Below are 20,163 nucleotides of genomic sequence, written 5' to 3'. Positions count from 1 at the left end.
AAAAAGAGAGAGATGAATACCTGTATAAGATTGATGTGCACATACAGACAAATTGCAGGCCTCTTTTGGATGCTCTCCTGCTGCAGTAATGAATTTTCGGATTCCTCTAAAGCTTACTAGGTTTACATTCGTATTGTCCAGTACATTTTGATGCATTCCAGCTGTGCTTGTTGATGTAAGCGTTCACATTTGCTTACTACGCTCTTATCCTCCGGGAAAAAGATCCAGGTTTTGTGATATGATCTTGACATTATGAACTATATGTAGAATGGTGTGTCATTTTGTCACCTCTTGGGCTTGTATGGTGTATGTGCTGTTCTGTTGTTTTATATTTTTGTGTGGTATGGGTCTCACTATATATAAGGTGGGTTTCAACTATTGAATAAGTCAACTAACCAGTCTAACATATCTATTCTAGTGATCCACGCAAGGAAAATCTTGCTGCTAGACTTTTTGATCCACAAATCAGGTATACAAACTGATTTTTCAACAGTTATTATTTTTTGGGTCCTTACCCTTGCCTGAAGGTCAATGTGATTTTGTTGGAAGTGTACATGGCATCGATTCTACTTTTGTAAATTTTGTTTCTGTTAGCTTCTATTATTTTTCATGATCACAACACACGTTCTTCATTAAATTTCTGCTTGGAGGTGAATGGCGTTCCTTGTAGTTATATGGTCATTAACCTCCTTATTTGCATTACCGTATGTGTTTTTACTGCCTTTAGTGTGTAAGCTCCAGATTTTCCCAGAATAGCAAGAAAGATGGTCGTTGTTACTATTAGAAATCCTGAATTCTCTTGACGGAAATCGTCATTTTAGTGTTGCAATCACTATATGCTTTTGTCTTGTTATACAAAATAATTTTACAAGACTAACAATATCTTTTATTCACATAATAAATTCTTATTACTTTTCTGTTGAGAATTTTTGGCATAGGAACTTCCATTGATAAAAATGAAATACAGAAGGGCATAAAAGACCAACTAGATTGAAAGATTTACTCCCTTGTTGAGTTTGTATCTTTGAGCGTTAAGTCTATTTATATTTATTCAATGAAAAGTTTCTACGAGATAAAAAAGATTTATTTATTTAATCTTTTAGATGAAACATAACTTCCATTATCAAAGGGAGAAGTATGGGGGAGAGATGAAGTTATCCCAGACACCAACTAATTACAACAAAGGGGTCAATTGGTGTAAATCTAAATTAGGCTACATTACAAAAGAGAGAGAGAGAGAGAGAGAGAGAGAGAGAGAGAGAGCATAAATTAGGCTATACCTACAAGAGAAACACAGTGAGAGAGCGAGAGAGAGGCCAAGTAGAAGCAAAAAAGCATAACCAAATCCCAAAAGACGCAAAAAAGCATAACCAAATCCCAAAAGACATCTCATGGAAGATTCTGGAATTTCTTGCCTAATCCCCCAATTAGCATGAATTTGACCCCTCGGGCTTCTATTAAACAAAATGGAAAAAGAGATGTCGGGAAAAGTGAGTTTCAAAGTCTTTTCGAATACGCATGTTTTTTTTTTTTGATAGGAAACATTCAGCATAGTTTCATTGATGTTATGAAATTACAAAAGGACACAAAGGCTGTGGATGGTTACGTAATTGTAGTCCATTGCATAATAAGAGATGTAAGATTATAATTACAAAAGTGTGGAGTAAATTTACACCAAGTGAGAGAAGTGTACAAGAGATGATCAAAGAATTGTGAGAAATTCGAAACTTTTTCTTCAAAGATCCTATCATTTCGCTCGTTCCAAATGAACCATAGGAAAGCTTTGATGATGAAGGTCCACAAAATTTTCCTTTTTGCTTTGAATGGATGGCCAATAAACAATGAATTCAATAAGGTGAAAGGGTCTTTAGGAAAGACCATTTGATAGTTGAAGCACCGGAGAATTCTTTTCCAAAAAGATTGAGCGAAATCACAAAATATCAATAGATGCATAATAGATTCGCAACATTGTTGGCAAAGAACACACCAAGTAGGAGCTGAGGTGTGACCGAAGGAGCCTTCTTTATAAGAACATCTGCGGTGTTTATGCTTCCATGACTGACCTCCCAAAGGAAGAAACAAACTTTTTTTGGGATGGGACCTTTCCAAATATTCTTGTAGAAAGGTATGTTCTGATTAAGACCTTTTGATGCAATATGTTGAGTGATCTATTTTATCGAAAATTTACCGGTTTTATCAAGATTCCATCTCCAAGTGTCGTTCACAGTGGAGTTAACCGGAGGCAGAAGTAAGGAGGATGTAGTAGCCCATTCATCAATCTCGGCCTCATTTAAGTGACGTCTCAATCCCAAGTTCCATGCTTTGTGTTCATGGTTCCAACAGTGTGCAATATAGGCCTCGTTGTGCTTGGAGAGGGCATATAATCTCGAGAATGCATTCTTAAGGGGACGGGTGCCCACCCATGTGTCTGTCTAAAAGCGAGTATTGGATCCATTGCCAATCACATGTACAATAGTATCAAGGATGAGATGACTCATCTTGATGATGCAAGTCCATGGCCTTTTGAAGTTTTTGAGAAGCCTATTTTGGAGCTGTAGAGGCTATCCGTATTTAGCATCGATGACTTTTCTCCAAAGAGCATCTCTTTCGATATGGTATCTCCAAATCCATTTGGGTAATAGGCCGTCGTTTCGTTTTTTCAGACTAGTCACAGCAAGGCCCCCTTCTGATATGGGAAGTTGTACAATATCCCATCTAATTGAATTGATTACTCTATTTTCCTTGTGGCCATTCCACAGGAACTGCCTATATAATTTTTCAATCCGCTCGCTTGCCGTGGATGAGATCTTGAAAAGAGAAAGGTAATATGTGGGCGTAATATGTGGGGAGGTTGTTGAGAGTGGCTTGGATCAAAGTAAGCCTGCCACCCTCTAAGACATATGTGCCATTCCAGTTTTTGAGACGTTCAATGATGGGATCCTAAAATGCAATAGAGGATGGCGTCCCCCCTAATGGAAGACCAAGGTATGTAGATGGCCAACATCCAACCTTACAGCCATATGTAGCTGCTAGAGAGTTGATTGAGGCATGATCTTGGTGGATGCCCATAATCTCGGATTAGGCATGGTTGATACGAAGGCCAGAGGCTTGTTCAAAGAATCCAATAATGTTGAACAAATTTGCCAATTTGGCATCATCATGGGTTGTAAAGAGAATGGTATCCATCAACAAATTGCAGATGATTGATGTTTGTTTATATCTGAATTTTTGACCGAGAAACCTTCTGTGTAGCCTGTTGTCATGCCAATGGTGAGCATACGATTGAGGCAATCGACCACCAATGTGAATAAGAATGGGGCGAGGGGGTCCCCTTGACGGAGGCCATGGGAAGCCTTGATTTTCCCTCTAGATCTGCCATTCAACATGATAGAGTAATTTATAGAAGAGATACAACCCATAATCCATTTTCTCCAAGCGATACCAATTCTTTTTGCAGCAATGATATTGTTAAGGAACTCCCAATCAACTATGTCAAATGCTTTCTCAACATCCAGCTTTATCACCAGACCTTGGACTTTGTTTTTATTGCGGAGATCAAACAATTCATTTGCAATCAAGGAAACATCTATAATCTGATGGCTAGCCACAAAAGCAAATTGATTCTCGGTAGTATTATCGGGTAGGACTTTCTTGAGCCTTTCTGATAAAGCCCTAGCAATGATTTTGTATAGGCATGTTGTGAGGCTACCGATAATCCCCAACTCTTTTAGTGTCAAGCTTTTTTGCATTTAAACATATGTATGTCTCATTGAGATTGGCGTTGATAATAGCTTTCTCAAAAAAGTCTTGGAACACCCTTTTGATGTCATCCTTAAGGATGTTCCAATGCTATTTAAAGAACTCTGTTGTGTACCCATCTGGGTCGCGGGGTTTGTTGTTCCCCAGATCTGAAACGACGTGCCAAATTTCCAACTCAGTGAAGGGGGCTTCCAAGGCAGCCGATTGCTTAAGTGGGATAGGGTCCCAATTGTCAATAGGTGGGAGGTTCCTATTTCCATGCTTCTTAGGGTATAGATCCCTATAGAAATCAAGGAACTCAGCCTCAATCTCACTGTCATCAAGTAGACTCTGTCCATGCTTCGAAAGGATCTCAACAATTGTGTTTTTTCTTATTCTATAAGACATATATCTATGAAATAGTCAGCTGCTATCATTGCCATCTTGGGTCGATTTAAGCTTATATTTCTGTCGTAGCTTATTTCCTCAGTGAAGGAAAGGTCAATGAGTTCATCTTTGATAGATGTCCTTCGGTGTTGGGTTGCTTGGTCTAGGCCGTGTGCTTCTTCATAGTCATCAATTCTATTCAATTCGTTAATCAGGTCTGCCTTTTTGGTATGGGAGCAACCAAAAACATCTCTGTTCCGAGTCTTCAGGATCTGTTTGAGGTTCTTCAATTTCATAATGAAACCATGGCCAACCCATCCGTTGATAGTTTTGTTGCCACCAGTTTGATAGCAGATTGGTAAAGGTGTGGTGCTCCATCCATGTGTTTTCAAATTTGAAGTAGCTAAGGCCCCATTTTTGCAATCCGAGGGACAAGTGAATTGGGTAGTGATATGAAGTTGGTTTGGGGAGCCGCTTAACAATACCACTAGTAAATTTATTGATACAAGATTTGGATATGAGAAACCGATCGATAAGAGTCATCATTGGAGGAGTTTTGAAATTGGACCAAGTATATGTTCCATTTGATAGGGGGCCAATGAGAGAGCAATCATCGATAAACTTGTTGAAGAGATCCATACTGGCAGTTCTAGGCTTGCCACTCGACTTTTCAAAAGACCATCTTGATACATTGAACTCTCCACCAATGATCCAATGTTTAGTGCATAGTAAGGAAAGGTCATATAGCTCTTTCCACAAGCGTCTCCTGTCTTTGGCCTTTGATGGCCCATAAACTCCTATCAACGAAAAAGGGAAATCTGAATGGAAAGGGAGTGGTTACTGATAATGACATCGTCAACGTTGATAGATGGGTCATTCCACATAATAAGGATGTTGCCAGCCTTGTTCACCACATCCAAGGATGCCCAAGCAATGTCACGAGACTCCATATGGTTTTGATAGGTCTCTGATCAATATCAGCTCTCTTGGTTTCTTGTAGAATAACAAAGTTGGCATTGGTGTTGTTGATAAGGCTTTTGATTGATGCTCTTTTCTTCCTCGAGAAGAGGCCACAGACATTGCAGGAGAGGATAATCATTCATGAATAGATGACCCCTCTAATACAAGGTGCAAGGACTCCCTGTTGTAGTTGATGGAGGATGCTAGGTTTTTTAACTCCCTTTGGAGTCTTGCAGCTTTCGAATTCGATTTACCACTTTTTCTTGATTTGCTAGGATTAGCCGTGATACAGAGGCCGTTTTTTAGAAGCCACGGTGCTAATGTTTGAACACTCGAGTGAAGCAGAGGACTATGACCTATTTATAGAGCTCACAATATTAGCGTTTTTGTCAGATATGGGTAGCAAAAGATCTTTTCCTCCCGTGGTATGGAACTTTTGTGGCATCTTCATAAAATTCAGGGGGATGGCTTGTAAAGGAGAAGAGAGGTCTTGTCGGGTTGATATCGATTTGGGGTATGGGCTGGAAATTTGTTCCTCCAATTCGGAATGTTGTTCTATGGTCATCTTCCCAGTCGTGTTTCGAGTGCCTTTGATTGGATTGGTGATTGGGTTTTAAAAAGTGTGGCATTGTTGGGCTTAAAGTGGTTTTAATAGGCGGGTGAGTGGTTGAGTTGGAAGGATTGGTTTGTATAGGTAAGACGGGGTTATTGGGAATCGGATGTGAGGTGGGTTTTGGGTTTGGGTTTGGATTGGATGTTGGTTAAGGTTTGATGTGGGGAGCATGGATGGGCTGGGGGGTGGGTGTGTTTTCTGTCCAGCAGGTAAATGGGAGTAGGGTTCTTGATTAAGAGAGGATGATGGTAATTCAGCGTAAGTCTGTGGGTGAGGCTGTTCTTGCAGGTGAGGTTGGTCAGAAATTCCAGGGCGCAGAGCTTTGGGATACTCAAAGCCACCTTCCTTGGCAACACTATGTGTCACACGTGTGTTTCTTGGAACGGTATCCATGGACTTCGACAATGAACCCCACATGATTATCTAGCTGTAAAAAAGGGTCGATCTCAATAGACAGCGTCTTCGACGATGAGGAGGAAAGATGTATGTTGGTTGGGAGGAAACCCGATTGATTCTCTTTCACTTTCAAGCGAGCTTCCATCATATCAAGGCGAGTGAGGGGTTTTTTGGCAATATCGTAGAGGCCGCCACAACTCACACCATTGAATTCGAAGATTTCGATGGACCAAAGATCGACCGGAAGATGTTTCACTTTGATCCAACCACCGTATGATGGGATTTTCTTCTCAGTTAAGAGGGCATCGTCCCAAGCAGCAAACTTTACCCTGAATCCTCCGATGGTTTGCCACCCATGTACCTGGGTCAGTTGTTTGCTTGTTCGCTATTATCACAATTCAGATGGCTCTATCGATTTGGAGGGGGCTAATGTTGCATTTCCCACTTAGATTTTCTCTGAGAGCCTCTTGAATGTCGAACCAATCATTATGGAATGAGCTTCTGAATAGGAGAACAACAGCCTTCATGTGTAATGTTGCAAATTCATACGGTGAAGCTTGATATGGCTGTGCCTTTGTCGTCTTCCCTTTCTGGTGGTGGTCATTAATGTTCTCCATTATGATCAATTTGTAAGTTGGTGCAGTTAATGGTTGGTTGGTAGCAGTTGATTTGGCAGGATAAATGCTCTCCAAAGTCTTTGTTTCTGTTGAACTTCCATTTGAGAGTAAGTCTATAAATAGTTTCCAACCTCTTCTATTCTCCCCAGCTGGGATGATTAGTTTGTTACAGCCCCCATTGCTTTTCAATTTTGTAATCTCTGCAAAGTGTCCTCATCTGTTTGATAGCTTCTCGACCCAGAAAACATGGCCATCTGAGCAGTCTTCCTTAAAAAATTTCTGGTTAAAGGGGGATTCAGTGAGCTGTTTCAGGGTAGAAGAGAGCCAATGAAGATTTTTAGGCTGTAGGTTGAAGGAGAAAGTTCGGTCTTGTTGCTGTTCTGTAATTCGATTTGTGAGGCTGTTGGTTCGGTGGTCTGTGGCAATGGAGAAGGTTTTGCGGTTGAAGGATATGGACGTTTGTTTTCCGGCCATCGGAGAACGGAACAGTGTTCAGGGAACATGATGTGTGAGGGAGGGCCCAGTTGGTTGGGTAGGGGAGGAGAGAGAGGAATGTCTAGGGAGAGACATGGTCACTTTACTGTAATGCGTATTCAAAATGCCCAGAATATTGGAATAAGCACGCCAAGGGGAAAATCCCAGTCAACCATATCAGAAGCCTTCTCAAAATCAATTTTGAAGACCCAACCCTCCTTGTTAATAAATTCATCAAGTAGCTCATTGGCATTTGGCGATCAGAATTGGTAAAAAATTTGCCTACCTGCAATGAAGGCCAATTGGCTGCAAACTAATAGTTTGATGAAGAATCTTCTTAAGCCTCCTTGTTAGGACTTTGGCTATAAAAGTTTATTCAAAATAGTTGATCAAACTTATTGGTCTGAAATCAGCAACTTGGTAACACGAGCTTCTTTGGGGATAAGGCAAATGTTTGTTTCATTGAAACAAAGGTTCAAAATGCCGCTTTCAAAAATGTCATGGAATACCCTAAGCACCTCATCTTAAATGATGTTCCATACCTTTTTAAAAAATTCTCCGGTGTTTCCATTCCCCAGAAAAAATGAAGTCCAACACCAACTATGAAAAGTACTCCAACCCAAAAGGACAGGACCAATGTCATCCAATAATTTATCTTAATGATTTCCCTACCTCGACTCTTAGACTATCTTTTTGTTCTTTTTCTTAATGAATATTTTGAGGTTTCTTATAAAAAAGATCCAACAGTGGTTATAGCCTTATAGGGGCAAGCGTGGATGATGCTAATAATAATTCCTCCAATAATTTATGGTACCGTTCAAATTTAGTAAACTCTTCTGCAGAATTATGAAATGGGTTCCCAGATAGATCATGGATGGATTGGGTCCTTGAGTGAACCATATCAAATATCACCATGGGCTTTTGTTCGACCATAATTTAGTGAAGAAGGGAGAAACGCGGAATTTAATCTAAATGCACTAAATCAGAACCAAATGACCAAACAAGCTTTGGAAAATAAGATCTGATTAGAGTTTGAATGAAACTAATTCTTTTTTGAAACAACTTCAAACTTGAGCCCATTTTGACCAAAATAATCACATCAACAGGTTGAAAATACCAAGAAAAGAAAAACTACGGTGTCTAGAGAATATTCTGGTTGCTCGTACGCTTTCACACACCAGTGTGTGGGATACAAGGTGGTGGCTTCCTGCCACACGTGACAAAAAATTAGCACTCTAAAGTAGGTTTCCATTACCCAAATTGCTCACAAAATCCTAATTGCCTTAGGAATAGACCTAGTCTTCTGATACCATATTAATGTGAGACCAAATATAGGAGAATAACTCAATTCTATACACCAGAGTTAAATATATATAGCACATGGGTCTACAGGAATTTTTAATAAAATTACAACAAAGGACAAGAAGGCTCCTATTTACTTATATATATATAAACTATAATGACATGCTTACATTCTCTTCATATTCAAAATGTTGTTTTTGTCTGGTTATAAAAAAATCATCTTCAGATGCTGACTGTTGGGTTGGGTATTGTTCCAGGTAGGGGTATCACGGGACGAGAAAGAGGTCACACTTATTAAAGCATTATTGACTGCCCGTGATATTCTACTTGAGGAGTTTCAAAATCTTAGCAAAGCTATTGACCAAACCGTTGATTTTACTGATTTTATATCTCGAATGGATGATACAAAGTATGTTGATGTTTTGATGCCTTCGAAAATGGATGAAGTAAAGGGTGAAGTCTCAAGACAAGGCAAGCCACAAAACGGCCTTGAGGTCCATGCTTTATTTCAGGCAGCATACGATTGAATTTGTTTCTCTTTCTCTCTCTCCTCACAAAGTAAATTTTGTTTTGTAATTCTTTTTCTTTCCCCATTCGTTTCTTTTACCAGAGGACTAATGGTGGTAACCGATTGCACCAATCAAGAGCAGGAAGTCATATGTCACACCGCTTCCACTCACTGGGTGATCAACTCTTATATTTATGGAGCAGCTTTTTGAAGTTCCATAGGTACCGCTTTTACTTCATATTGTTACTATTGTTGATAACCTTAATTTGAAATTTGGATGTGAAGTCAATATATATCTCAAATCAATTGGGTACTTGCGTTATTTATTGGTACAATGCAAAATTGAACCACTCGTGATAATTGCCAAAATCACTGTCATATTCAAAATGCTAAATATATTTTTTAGTCCCTAATGTTTGACTCTTTTCCCAAGTCGGTCCCTAGTCTTTTAAAATTTTAAGTTTACCCCCTTATATATTGACTTTTGCTTTCCTAATCAAGTCCTTATATTGACTAAATATTTATAGGATGATGTTATATGAATTTAAAAATAGTAACTTTATATGCCAGTTTGAAAATAGTAATTTATGTATGAATTTGAAAATAGTAATTTTCATTAGTTCAATCCTTAGTTTGTCAACACTTATAATGGGTCTATGACAAGTTTGACAACAATTTTGGTTTCATGAGAGGTACTATATACCAAGTGATGTGAAATGAATTAGTAAAATTCTATGGGGGAGTATTATGCCCATTTCATCAAATTAAAACATGGAGTACTTTTAACTTGGTAGTAAAGTGCATTTTCAAATTGCACTATCATTTTGTTAATTAGTTTTAACGTTTGTGACAATTAGGATTTAACTGAAAAAAACTTCAATACATTAGGGATGGAATTGGAGAATTTAAAAGACTAGGGACCCAGTATGTACTTAGCTTACTCTGAAAGCATATCGTGGAAATTTCGGGGAGTTTGTTGATTGTATATAGTTGGATGCGAGAAGAGGGACTTGGATGTTTTCGAAGATTTTTTTCACAGAATTTCGACTACAAAATGAAAGTAGATCTTCTCACCTTCAACAAAAAATTCAACGTTGAAACCTTTCTAGATTTGACCAAAGAACTTCAGTCCTTTGATAGCATTTACGCTCCCAAAGATAAAGGAGGACTTCGAAAATGTTTTTAAAGAATTTTTTTGAGAGGGGCATCTTGAATATTTCTATTTCTAGAACTTTTTTATGTCACATTCCAAAAAAGGAGAATGCTAACAAGGTTAAAGATTTCAAGCCTATCAGTGTTATCACCTATATTTATAAAATTCTCACCAAAGTCTTGGTCAGTTGCCTAAAAGGAGTTCTCCCGTTGGCGATTTTTGAGTTGCAAGAGGCTTTTATTGCATGGAGACAGATTCTGGATCAAACCCTTATTGCTAATGAAGCAATCGAGGATTATAGAATGAAAAAGAAAGGATTGATTTTTAAATTGATTTTGGAAAAGCTTACAATTATGTGGATTGGGATTTCTGTATTAGGTTTTGGATAAGTAGGGCTTCAAATATAAGCAGAGGATGTGGATGTGGAGCTGTACGAGAAATGTCCTCATTAAAGGGAGCCTTAATGGTAAAGTTTTGGACATGAGCGGTCTTAGACAGGAAGACCCTTTGTCCTACTTTTTGTTCCTTCTTGTGGTGGATGCCCTAAGCAATATTTTGTCTAAATGTGTCGATAGTAAAATCCTTGAGACCTTTGAGGTAGAAAAGGTGAGGGTGGCTCTTTCCCATCTTCAATTTTTCGACAATACTCTCTTTTTTGGCTCCGAAAATGAGGATTTATTATTAATTTTGAATCAGATTTTGACGTTTTTCAAAGGTATGTTTGGGTTGAAGATTAATAGGAGTAAATGCCAAGTTATGGAGCTTCATTCTGATGATGAGAAGCACAGGAGGTGGGCAGATCTGGTGGGTTGTGAAGTCCGGTTTTCTTCCTAACCTTGTTCTTACCTTGGTTGTCTTCTCGGTAGTAAACCCAATCTTTATCTTTTTGGAACTTTGTGGTAGATAAAGTAAGGAAAAGATTAGCTTCTTAGAATTTTTTTCTCTAAAGCTGGTAGGCTTACCTTGATCTGTTCTGTCCTGGGTGGTATCCCTATTTTTTCCCCTCCATTTTTAATTGGAGAATGCCTCCATTTTCCCTTTAGAGAGAAGATTCTTTTCGTATGGCTTGTTGGGGCATGCACTATTTTATGGGATCTTTGGGGGAGTGGAATGACTGAGTGTTTAAAGGGTCGGAGAGGGATCCGAGTGATGTTTGGTTCCTAGTTATATTTTATGTTTTCGGTTTTGATTTTGAAGACCTTTTATAATTATCCTATAAGCACTCTTTTGTATAGCTGGAGTCCCTTTCTTTAGTTGGACTTGATTTCTTTTCTTTTCTTTTTTTTGTATGCCCTTGTGTTGTTTTTATAAAAATAGAAAATTCTGAGTCATTTCTAGTGAACCCTTTGTAATATTTCCACTAGTCATCCCAAACCGATGGGCAAACTGGAGTGACTAGTTACACAGTTGGCAATTTAATTCTTTGTTTTTGTGGGGAGAAAGCACGTGAATGGGTTCAGCTTTACCACTGCACATGCGCAACTGGCCTACAATGAAGTCACCTTTTGAAGCTATTTATGGGTTCAAAATTTACCACAGGCGGAGTTTTTTTACTGTAATTTATTTATCTTTTAGTTTTACTGCTGTCATCGGCTAGTTACTGTTGCCAATGACTAAAAGGTGCGTGTAGCCTTTAAACTAGGGCCAGGGGTCCCTATTATTCTAATAAGATTTGAATTCGTGGACCCTCCAAAAACTTGCCTATGTTAGTTAGTAAGGTGTGGGGAAAGGTAGGGAGCTCTCAAATTCTCCCATGCCCTTGTAAACTCTCTCTAATTATCAATAATAGAAGAGGTTTCTGTTAGTCATGAAGCAAACTTGGCTCTGCTTGATCCTCCACTGTCAAGTGCCTTCTCTCACCTGGCCTAACACGAGTGAGAGAGTGGTTTTTACTTGTGCACGTGCATGTGTTAAAAATTCTTACAATTTCAAGTCATTTATTTCTGGCTTATTATTATTATAAGTTTTCATATAAAAATAAAGTCATTATGCTGACTTGTCCACATCAAATGGGTTGCAGCAGAGGGTCCTCCCTCTCAACCTCTTGAATATCTGAAGTAGACCTATATTTAGGGTTACCCTTGGATCATTATTTGAAATGCCAGACACTTGAGACAATCCAGCCACTGAATTGTGACACTGACACCTGTATTACTATAGGGAAGTTGTAGTTACATACAGTATATGGAAATCCCGTCACATAGTTTTCTTTCGTCTCTCTCTGACGTGTGGTTTTGACATGCATGTTTTTCTACACTGAATCACTGGTATCGACGTATCACAGGGCTCACAAAACAAAGATTCTAGAATATCTACGGGATGGATGGGCAAAGGACAGGCGAGCTGAATGGTCAATATGGATGGTTTATTCTAAAGTTGAGATGCCCCATCACTACATTAATAGTGGAAGCGAGGAACCTTCAAACCTTGCCACCCGTAGAAGCAATGTTCATAAAAGAGTTTCAAGTTTGTGGAAGTTGGCAGATGATGTGAGTGGTTATAAAGTATTCTTTCATGATTGCACTAAAAGTTGACGATAATTAACTATGCCAAAAGTTTCACTTCATTTAAACCTTCTTTGATCTCCCATTCTTGACTTGTTTTATTTTTTTGTTTTTTGTGAAACAATGGTAAACTTTTCATTGATTATTATTGGCTTTTCATTTTATATATCAGCCTGCCCAAACTGCAGCTATGAGAGCTGAGCTTCATCGTCGAAGTATTTTACAAATGAGGGTGAGTGTTAGCTATGCCATTTGATGCTTTGTTTCTTTTATGTTATCAAAATGTAGTATTCTTGTGAATGAGTTAGCGTGCTCCATTGCAGATAAATAATAGATGTATCCAAGATCTGCATATATTTAGAGATCCTTCACGAATCCCTATTGTAATCATTGAGCGTGTCATGAATGCTCCTCGACGTTCAATTAGTGAAAATTCATACTTGAGGCATTTTGACATGATAGATGCTATTGGGAAGGACAGTGGGCCAAGCTCTGAAGCCGTGGACAAGTTGTCTGGCTCTGTACCTGAAGGGAGTGGTCGAATTTTGAAGATAGTTGTCTTTGTGCATGGATTTCAGGCAAGTATTGTCCTTCAGATTTATGATCTTTATTGAACGCACCTCTTTCTTAGTTTCTCAGGCTCTTCCTCTAATCTAGCATCTCCAACCCCTGATAGTTTGATGAAGTTTTTACAATACTTAATTCATGACACTGTTTCTGTTTGAAAATTTGGGTAGTTTGTGTTGAATTGTCAAATTGTATTCAACTTTATTTATTTATTTATTTTTGATAAGAATCAAAGATGAAGTACAGCCGTAAACACCAATTCCCCTACATCAGATGTGTATAAAGAAGCAAAAGGAGGTACAACCTTGGGGCAGGGAAGAGAGATCCCCCTCCCAAGGAGGGCTAGTGATAAAATATTCTTCCAGTTTTTAAAGATCAACGAATTGGATTATTACAATAGAATCTGCTGTGTAGGTATGATACCACCAAGAAGCATAAAGCTGTACCTTATCACAAAAGATTTCGAAATCAGTTTACTTATCTTCAAAAAGCCTTTTGTTTTTTTCTAATCAGCAACCCCATAGTAAGGGCTCTCATAGTAAACCGCCAAAAGAATTCTAGCTTTCCCTTTCAGCTTCCAACCATGGAGCATCTCAGCCATCCATTTGTTTCTCTCTAACCAACATCCCCATAGGTCTTAGCAAACCCCCCAAAAAGTTCAAGCTTTCCTTCTCAGCTTCCAACCATTGAGCATTTCAACCATCCAATCATCAATCCGATTTGCAAGGCAGGCAGAAATCTCAAAGGTGCTCTATCCCTTTTTTGCAAAAGATCAATACAGGAAGATCTGATTGATGTCATTCATCCTTTCCTCCCCTTTTTGATTAAAAAGCAATGAGGAAGGTAGTTCCCCCCCTTTTTGACAGAAAACAAAATTGTATTATGTTATATTTAATGTTATGTGACATACCGTATGTCTTTACTTGCTAATGATATTCAAGAAGAAAGGCCCTAAGGAAACACAAACACCCAGCCGATTCTAGAGGATTGGTAATCTTTCTTCCTCTAAAGATCACTCTACACTTACTCAAAGTATAAAAACCAACTCAATACCTTAATACAGCTTTATACCCCATCCCTTTATCACACGGTTCTGTTCTCTCTCAGTGGTCCCCTCCTTCGTTCACTAACTAACTTGGCCCCTGTGAAATACCCTTCCTGCCCTTTCTGCCATATTGATGGATGATTGGGCCTAACAATTAATTGTTATACTTTGAAGGTGCTAGGACTTGGGAGAGATTATTATAGAAGTCTGATGTGGTCTAAGTAGCCTCGAGGAGTAGTCCTTCAAGAATCAAGCTTGTGAATCTTTTATTAGAATGATAATGTGTATCATACTAGAGGGGGAAGACTTGTATTTATAGAGTTCATTATAAGTGGGGATAAAAGGGGAATTTCTTCCATTTCACCACTTGACAAAAATCCCCAAATTTCTCCAAGATTTGTAAGATTAATTATGATGCAATAGAAGCCGGTTGTATTAAGGCTCAAGTTCTTGGATTTGATTGTGTTAAATTGGGTTCCACAAAGCTGGAGAAGCGGCCACCAAAATTTACTAAATCAATTCTAAAAATTTCAAATTCTAATGTTCAATTCAGAAGATGTACCCCTTGTATTTCTTCTCCAAAAAGCCACCCTTCTCATATAAAATCTGATGATGACTCAACAGCAAGTGTAAGTAGTGATGAGTTTGTGCTTCCATCGTCCATTCCAGAAACTCAAGGTGAAGATCAGTTTGATGAAGCTAAGGGTGTTGGGATGTATGTTCTAAAACTCATAATTTGTAATCTTTAAATATTTTCTATTTACAATAAAGTTGTTATTGAGGTTTATCCAATAAAGTTGTTATTGAACATATAAATTGCACTTGTAACCTAAATCCAATAAACTAACGAATCCCTAGCTATAACATGAATATTTGAACTTCATGTAGAGACATAAAAGTGGATCAAGTTTGAGTATATAACCAAAACGGTCTATAAGTATAAGCATAAGGTTGGTACCTCATCCATAAACCTTAACAGGGCTATAGGCCTGCCTAACATAAAGAGAAGGAATGATTGATCTATTTCACAGCTCAACAGAGAATTCAGCATTGAAACTTAAACAAGCAAGTCTTTCTCCTTTGTCTCCATCACAAATTCCATCTAACCTTAGGTTGTTTGTTGAATTTTGTGGAATTCAGCTTGGATAAGTTTACTTCATTGAAGGTTGTCTCTTGGAATACAAGAGGATTAGGGGACATCCCTAAGAGGATTGTTTCAAAATTTTTTTATTCAAATGTTAGAATTCAGATTTGATTCTTCTGCAAGAAACAAAAAGAGAAGTTTTTGTCATGGTCTTCATCAAATTATTGTGGAGTTCTAGAGATATTGATTGGTCTTTTGCGGAGGCGTATGGTGAATCTGGAATATTGATAATATTATGGGGTGAAAGGAAAACTGAAGTTAAAGATGTATTAAAAGGGGGCTATATACATCAATGTCTTCATTCAATCCAAGAAATCATTATGGATTACAAATGTCTATGGCCCAAAGGACTATTAAAAAAAGGAGATTTTTGTGGCCAGAGTCATGATCTTTATTTTAGTTTATTTCAGAACCTTGGTGTGTGGGTGGTGTCTTCAACATTACAAGATGGGCTTATGAGCGTTTTGCAGTTGGAAGAGTTACTAAAGGGGTATTGGTTCTTCACACTATCTCTTCGACAGATTTTTCACTTCCAAGGATTGGGATGACTTATTTGCTAATACTAGGGTGTCAAAACAGCATAGAACCACCTCAGACCACTTCCGTTTGTTATTAGAAGCAGAGGCTGTGATATGGGGACCATCTCCTTTTTGGTTTTGCATCAGTTGGCTACTTCAAAAGTTTGTCTTGCTCGGATAGAAGCTTTTATTGCAAATTCTATCTGCAAGGTTGGACAGGTTTTGTGATTTTTCCAAGCTGAGGAATTTAAAGAAGCTTTGAAGAAATGGTCCACTGAATTTGAAAAGAGCAGTAAGAAGAAAAAGCTTATTAGCTGAGAGTGTTTCTTAGATGCAAAGGCGGAAACAATGAAATTTCAGCCATTGAAGTTGTTATAAGGGCTACAGTGAAAGGTGAGCTGTCGGAATTAAACCTTGTTGAAGAAAGAAATTATATTCAGAAGTGCAAACTTAATTGGCTAAAGTTGGGAGGTGAGAATAATGCCTTTTTTCATAGAGGTTGATTTTCTAGGCAGAAGAGTTTGGAGTTTGGAAAATTCTGGGCAGTTTTTGGTGAAATCACTTCCAAAGAAATTGGCTCCATATCCATGGATACTAAGTTGTTTAAAGCCTTGTGGAAATCAAGCTATCCTAGAAGAGTATTCAATTTGGGTGATGATATTTGGAGTTCTTAATTGTTCTCAAAGATTGCATCATGCTTAGTGAGCTCATCGTTAACCTCAAGTTCAACATTTGCGAGATATTGCGGTGGAAGCTTTTCTTCTATTTGTTTTGGGCTTGTTTGAATTTAAAGTCTTCTGAAATTTGGGTTTCTCTTGAGTTATGTGTTTAATTGGATTATTTTACTGTCTCCAGAGTTTTAGTCTTTATGATGTAATTTGGTTCTAGCATTGTATTGGCATGCTTGAAGTTTTTTTTTTGTTTCCTCTCATGTACTTTGAGCATTACCCAAAGGGGAATTAACCTAGAATATTACCCAATTGACCCTATTCTTCCTTTATCATTCTACCCCTCCAAAAAGAAAACTTGTCCTCTTGTTTTAAAAAGAAAAATGAAGCAAACAAGGAATAAAATGAACTCATTCAATAGAGTATGACCAAACAAACCTCCTACATCTTGAACACAAATTCCATTTGTATTGTATATTATGAGCATAGTTTGGTATGTTGTTTTTCATCATTTAATTGATGAATTTTTTGTAGGGTCACCATCTTGATCTACGGCTTGTTCGGAATCAATGGCTTTTAATAGATCCCAAAATTGAATTTCTTATGTCCGAAGTAAATGAAGAGAAAACTTCTGGAGACTTCAGAGAAATGGGACTGAGGCTGGCACAAGAGGTAATTTCTTTTGTTAAAAAGAAGATGGATAAAGCTTCAAGATATGGGAGTTTACAGGATATTAAGATTAGTTTTGTCGGACACTCCATTGGAAATGTCATTATACGAACTGCATTATCAGGTAGGTGGTATCATTCTTTTTTTATGATATAAGCTTAGACTATATTATGATAATTATTTAGTTAATGATAGTTTAAGTTCATCATATGTTAGATTTTGTTTGCAATTTGCAGAAAGCATCATGGAGCCATATCATCGTCATCTTTATACTTATGTTTCAATATCTGGTCCACACTTGGGTTATCTTTACAGCTCAAACTCGTTATTTAACTCTGGCCTGTGGCTTTTGAAGAAGCTCAAGGGTACTCAGTGTATTCATCAGCTGACTTTTACTGATGATCCGGATCTACAAAATACGTTTTTCTACAGGCTGTGTAAGGTAATGATTTTTCTTAATATTTTCTCTCTCCTGCTTGCTTTTTTGGAAGGAAGAGGTTCGCATTCCTTTATTTATTTTTCCTTTTATTCTGAAATTAATGTTTGTTTGTGTAACTAGACTAGACTAGACTTGGCATGTTTCATATGAATGCTTCTTTCTACAGAGGTTCTATTTCACATTGGTTTCTCTCCTTGCAACTCTCATTAGGGTCGACAACACCGAGTGTAACTTGCTATACTATGCTTTTTCTCGACTATTTTTCCCCTTCAATGGTCATCCTTCGATGAGGGTGTAGGATAGGATAGTGGTCGGAAGTTTGTTTGGGGTGTTCAATTTGGGAGTTTGGGGCTTTAGAAAGGACTTCATCACTTTAAGAATCTGAAATCAGATTCTGAGTATTGTTTACGAAAAACATCAGAAAAGGATTGAGCAGAAGAGAAATAACTAAAAAAAATTTTGATACGTAGTTTGAGAAGAGTTGGATGGGAAATAAATGCAAAGGGCGAGGGGTTTATTGGAAGAAAGTAGCTTTTGCTATAGATTTTAGAGTGGAACAGGATATCACCTTCCTCATTTTTTACATTTTCTTTACTCCTAAGAAAACAATCCTTTTCTACTAGGTCAACCCTAAAATATCACCACATCACAACTTTTTGTTGATTTACGAGAGGCGAGACGACTTGGGGTCCTAGTGTCTGCCCAAATCAACCGGGTGATGGCCAAGTTCTTTCCAGCCTATCCTGGCAGTAATCAGTTTATGGATAGGAGTTGATGGCAATAGCATTTGCAGTGCAACAGTGCAGACCATACCAGAAAGTTCTTTTGTTAACTGGGCAAGAAGAGTCTTGAGTTGGTTAGCGAGGAGCGGGGAGCACCAGTGGTAGCTTGCAAGGTGCATCAATGAAGCATATACTACCTCCGTTGCTCGTGGGATTACCCCAACCCCTCCATATTTGGAATTACCCTGGGAAGACATATCCACATGTTTCAAGTGGCCTCAGAATCAGAAAGGAAAGACACCTTCGTGGTGTACTGATTGGACAAATATGATATGGCCATTTCCTCACGTTGGGCCAACCTTTCACCACTTGTACAGTGGTTGAAGTATTAGCTAAAGCAGCGGTTAGATTACATGGGATTTCCAACTCCAGTGTCAAATCATGATCCTAGTCTTTTGACTTGCTATTGAATTGTCCTTTTTTTTTTTTTTTTTTTTTCCCTCTTGAAGTAATTGCTTGGGGTTAAGTTCCATTTCTCTGTTAAATTTTTATTCTTCCTATATGAACAATCTTTGGAACTTCCGACTTATGTTGAACTTTTGCTGAGGGGGATATTTAACGTTGATCAGAGCTTCTAATCTTCAAGTAGTAAGAGGAACAGTGTTGTACTTTGAACTTCTGGTTTGCAATAAGAAAACATTATGATGAGCTGGCATGCCAATGAATAACATACATAGATGATGATTGTAAATTCAAATAAAATTGCTTCTGCTATTATAGTCAGTCCTGGTTAGAAGTTCCAGAAATCTATTGGTTACTATTCATATTTTTATTTTTATTTTATTTTATTTTTCAGCAAAAGACGTTGAACAATTTCAAGCACATAATCCTGTTTTCATCACCACAGGTATCTTCTAGTTCAGACGTCCCTGTTACATATTTTTTTTTTTGTTGATGTGCTATGAGTCAATTTCCCTCTACTCTAGGGAAGCTGTTTATTTGTTGCTAAGAGTTGTGTGCTTAGTAGGATGACATGAGGGTATAAAAAATGTAGAAGTTTATGTTTTTCTTCTGAACACGAATGTATTATTTGAAAACTAAACTGGCGTGTTAAAATCCTGGCCGATACTTTTGATCCTAGGTTTACTTATTTAAAACTGGAAAGAATTGCTATAATAGTGGTTACATGTATTTTAAATGCAAATCAGTTTACTGTATTATTTATTTTTTTAAGCTTACTTTCATCCGTTTATTTGAATAGTGCTACTTTTCGAAGTCATTCTGATGAACTCATGTGAGGGGAACTTTACTTTAATTGACAAAAATTGTCAAATGTACATTGGACCTCCATATTTATAGATATGGCAGGCGGGTAAAAACCCAAATAAAGACTTTAACCTACTGTAGCTAAAGTATAAAGTCTAAAATACAGGGAAAATTGGCACCTGGATACATCCATTTGAACAAGAACATAAACAAACAATTGTTATAGATAATAATTGATTTATGATTTAAATTCTATTTTAGTCTATGTACTTTGTTCTTCTAAGATGCCCATTTTGGGATTTTGTACTTTCTGCTGATTTTCATATATTATTGAACTTTCAAAAGCTTATTTTGGTCCCTTTACTTTTAAAGAGTCTCACTATATTCACTTTCATACAATTTTTTCCATCATAATTGAAGCATAGTGCTACACAATAATTTATTTATTGTAAAACTCTTAGGTTTGAGAAAGA

At 37.7% G+C, this 20,163-nt stretch overlaps 1 protein-coding gene across 2 annotated transcripts; it reads left to right on the top strand.

Annotated features, from left to right (window-relative positions):
- The first annotated feature begins 131 nt into the window (after window positions 1-131).
- On the top strand, window positions 132-19,600 carry LOC120069363. Of its 2 annotated transcripts, none has more exons than XM_039021109.1 (10): window positions 132-228; window positions 419-469; window positions 8,745-8,958; window positions 9,098-9,216; window positions 12,433-12,637; window positions 12,825-12,884; window positions 12,976-13,230; window positions 17,129-17,387; window positions 17,500-17,705; window positions 19,281-19,600. In XM_039021109.1, exons 4-10 carry the CDS (start codon window positions 9,146-9,148, stop codon window positions 19,377-19,379), a joined length of 1,155 nt encoding a protein of 384 aa, XP_038877037.1. In that variant the 5' UTR covers window positions 132-228; window positions 419-469; window positions 8,745-8,958; window positions 9,098-9,145; the 3' UTR covers window positions 19,380-19,600. The 2 variants fall into 2 exon arrangements, with proteins under 2 accessions (XP_038877037.1, XP_038877036.1); XM_039021108.1 differs by having other exon boundaries at window positions 8,745-8,981.
- The last annotated feature ends 563 nt before the right edge of the window (window positions 19,601-20,163 follow it).

The sequence above is a fragment of the Benincasa hispida genome, unplaced genomic scaffold, assembly GCF_009727055.1.
Source record: "Benincasa hispida cultivar B227 unplaced genomic scaffold, ASM972705v1 Contig323, whole genome shotgun sequence".
In the NCBI taxonomy this organism is placed as follows: Eukaryota; Viridiplantae; Streptophyta; class Magnoliopsida; order Cucurbitales; family Cucurbitaceae; genus Benincasa; species Benincasa hispida.
Note: the sequence above shows the minus strand (reverse complement) of the source record. Positions and strands in the feature narration are given on the sequence as shown.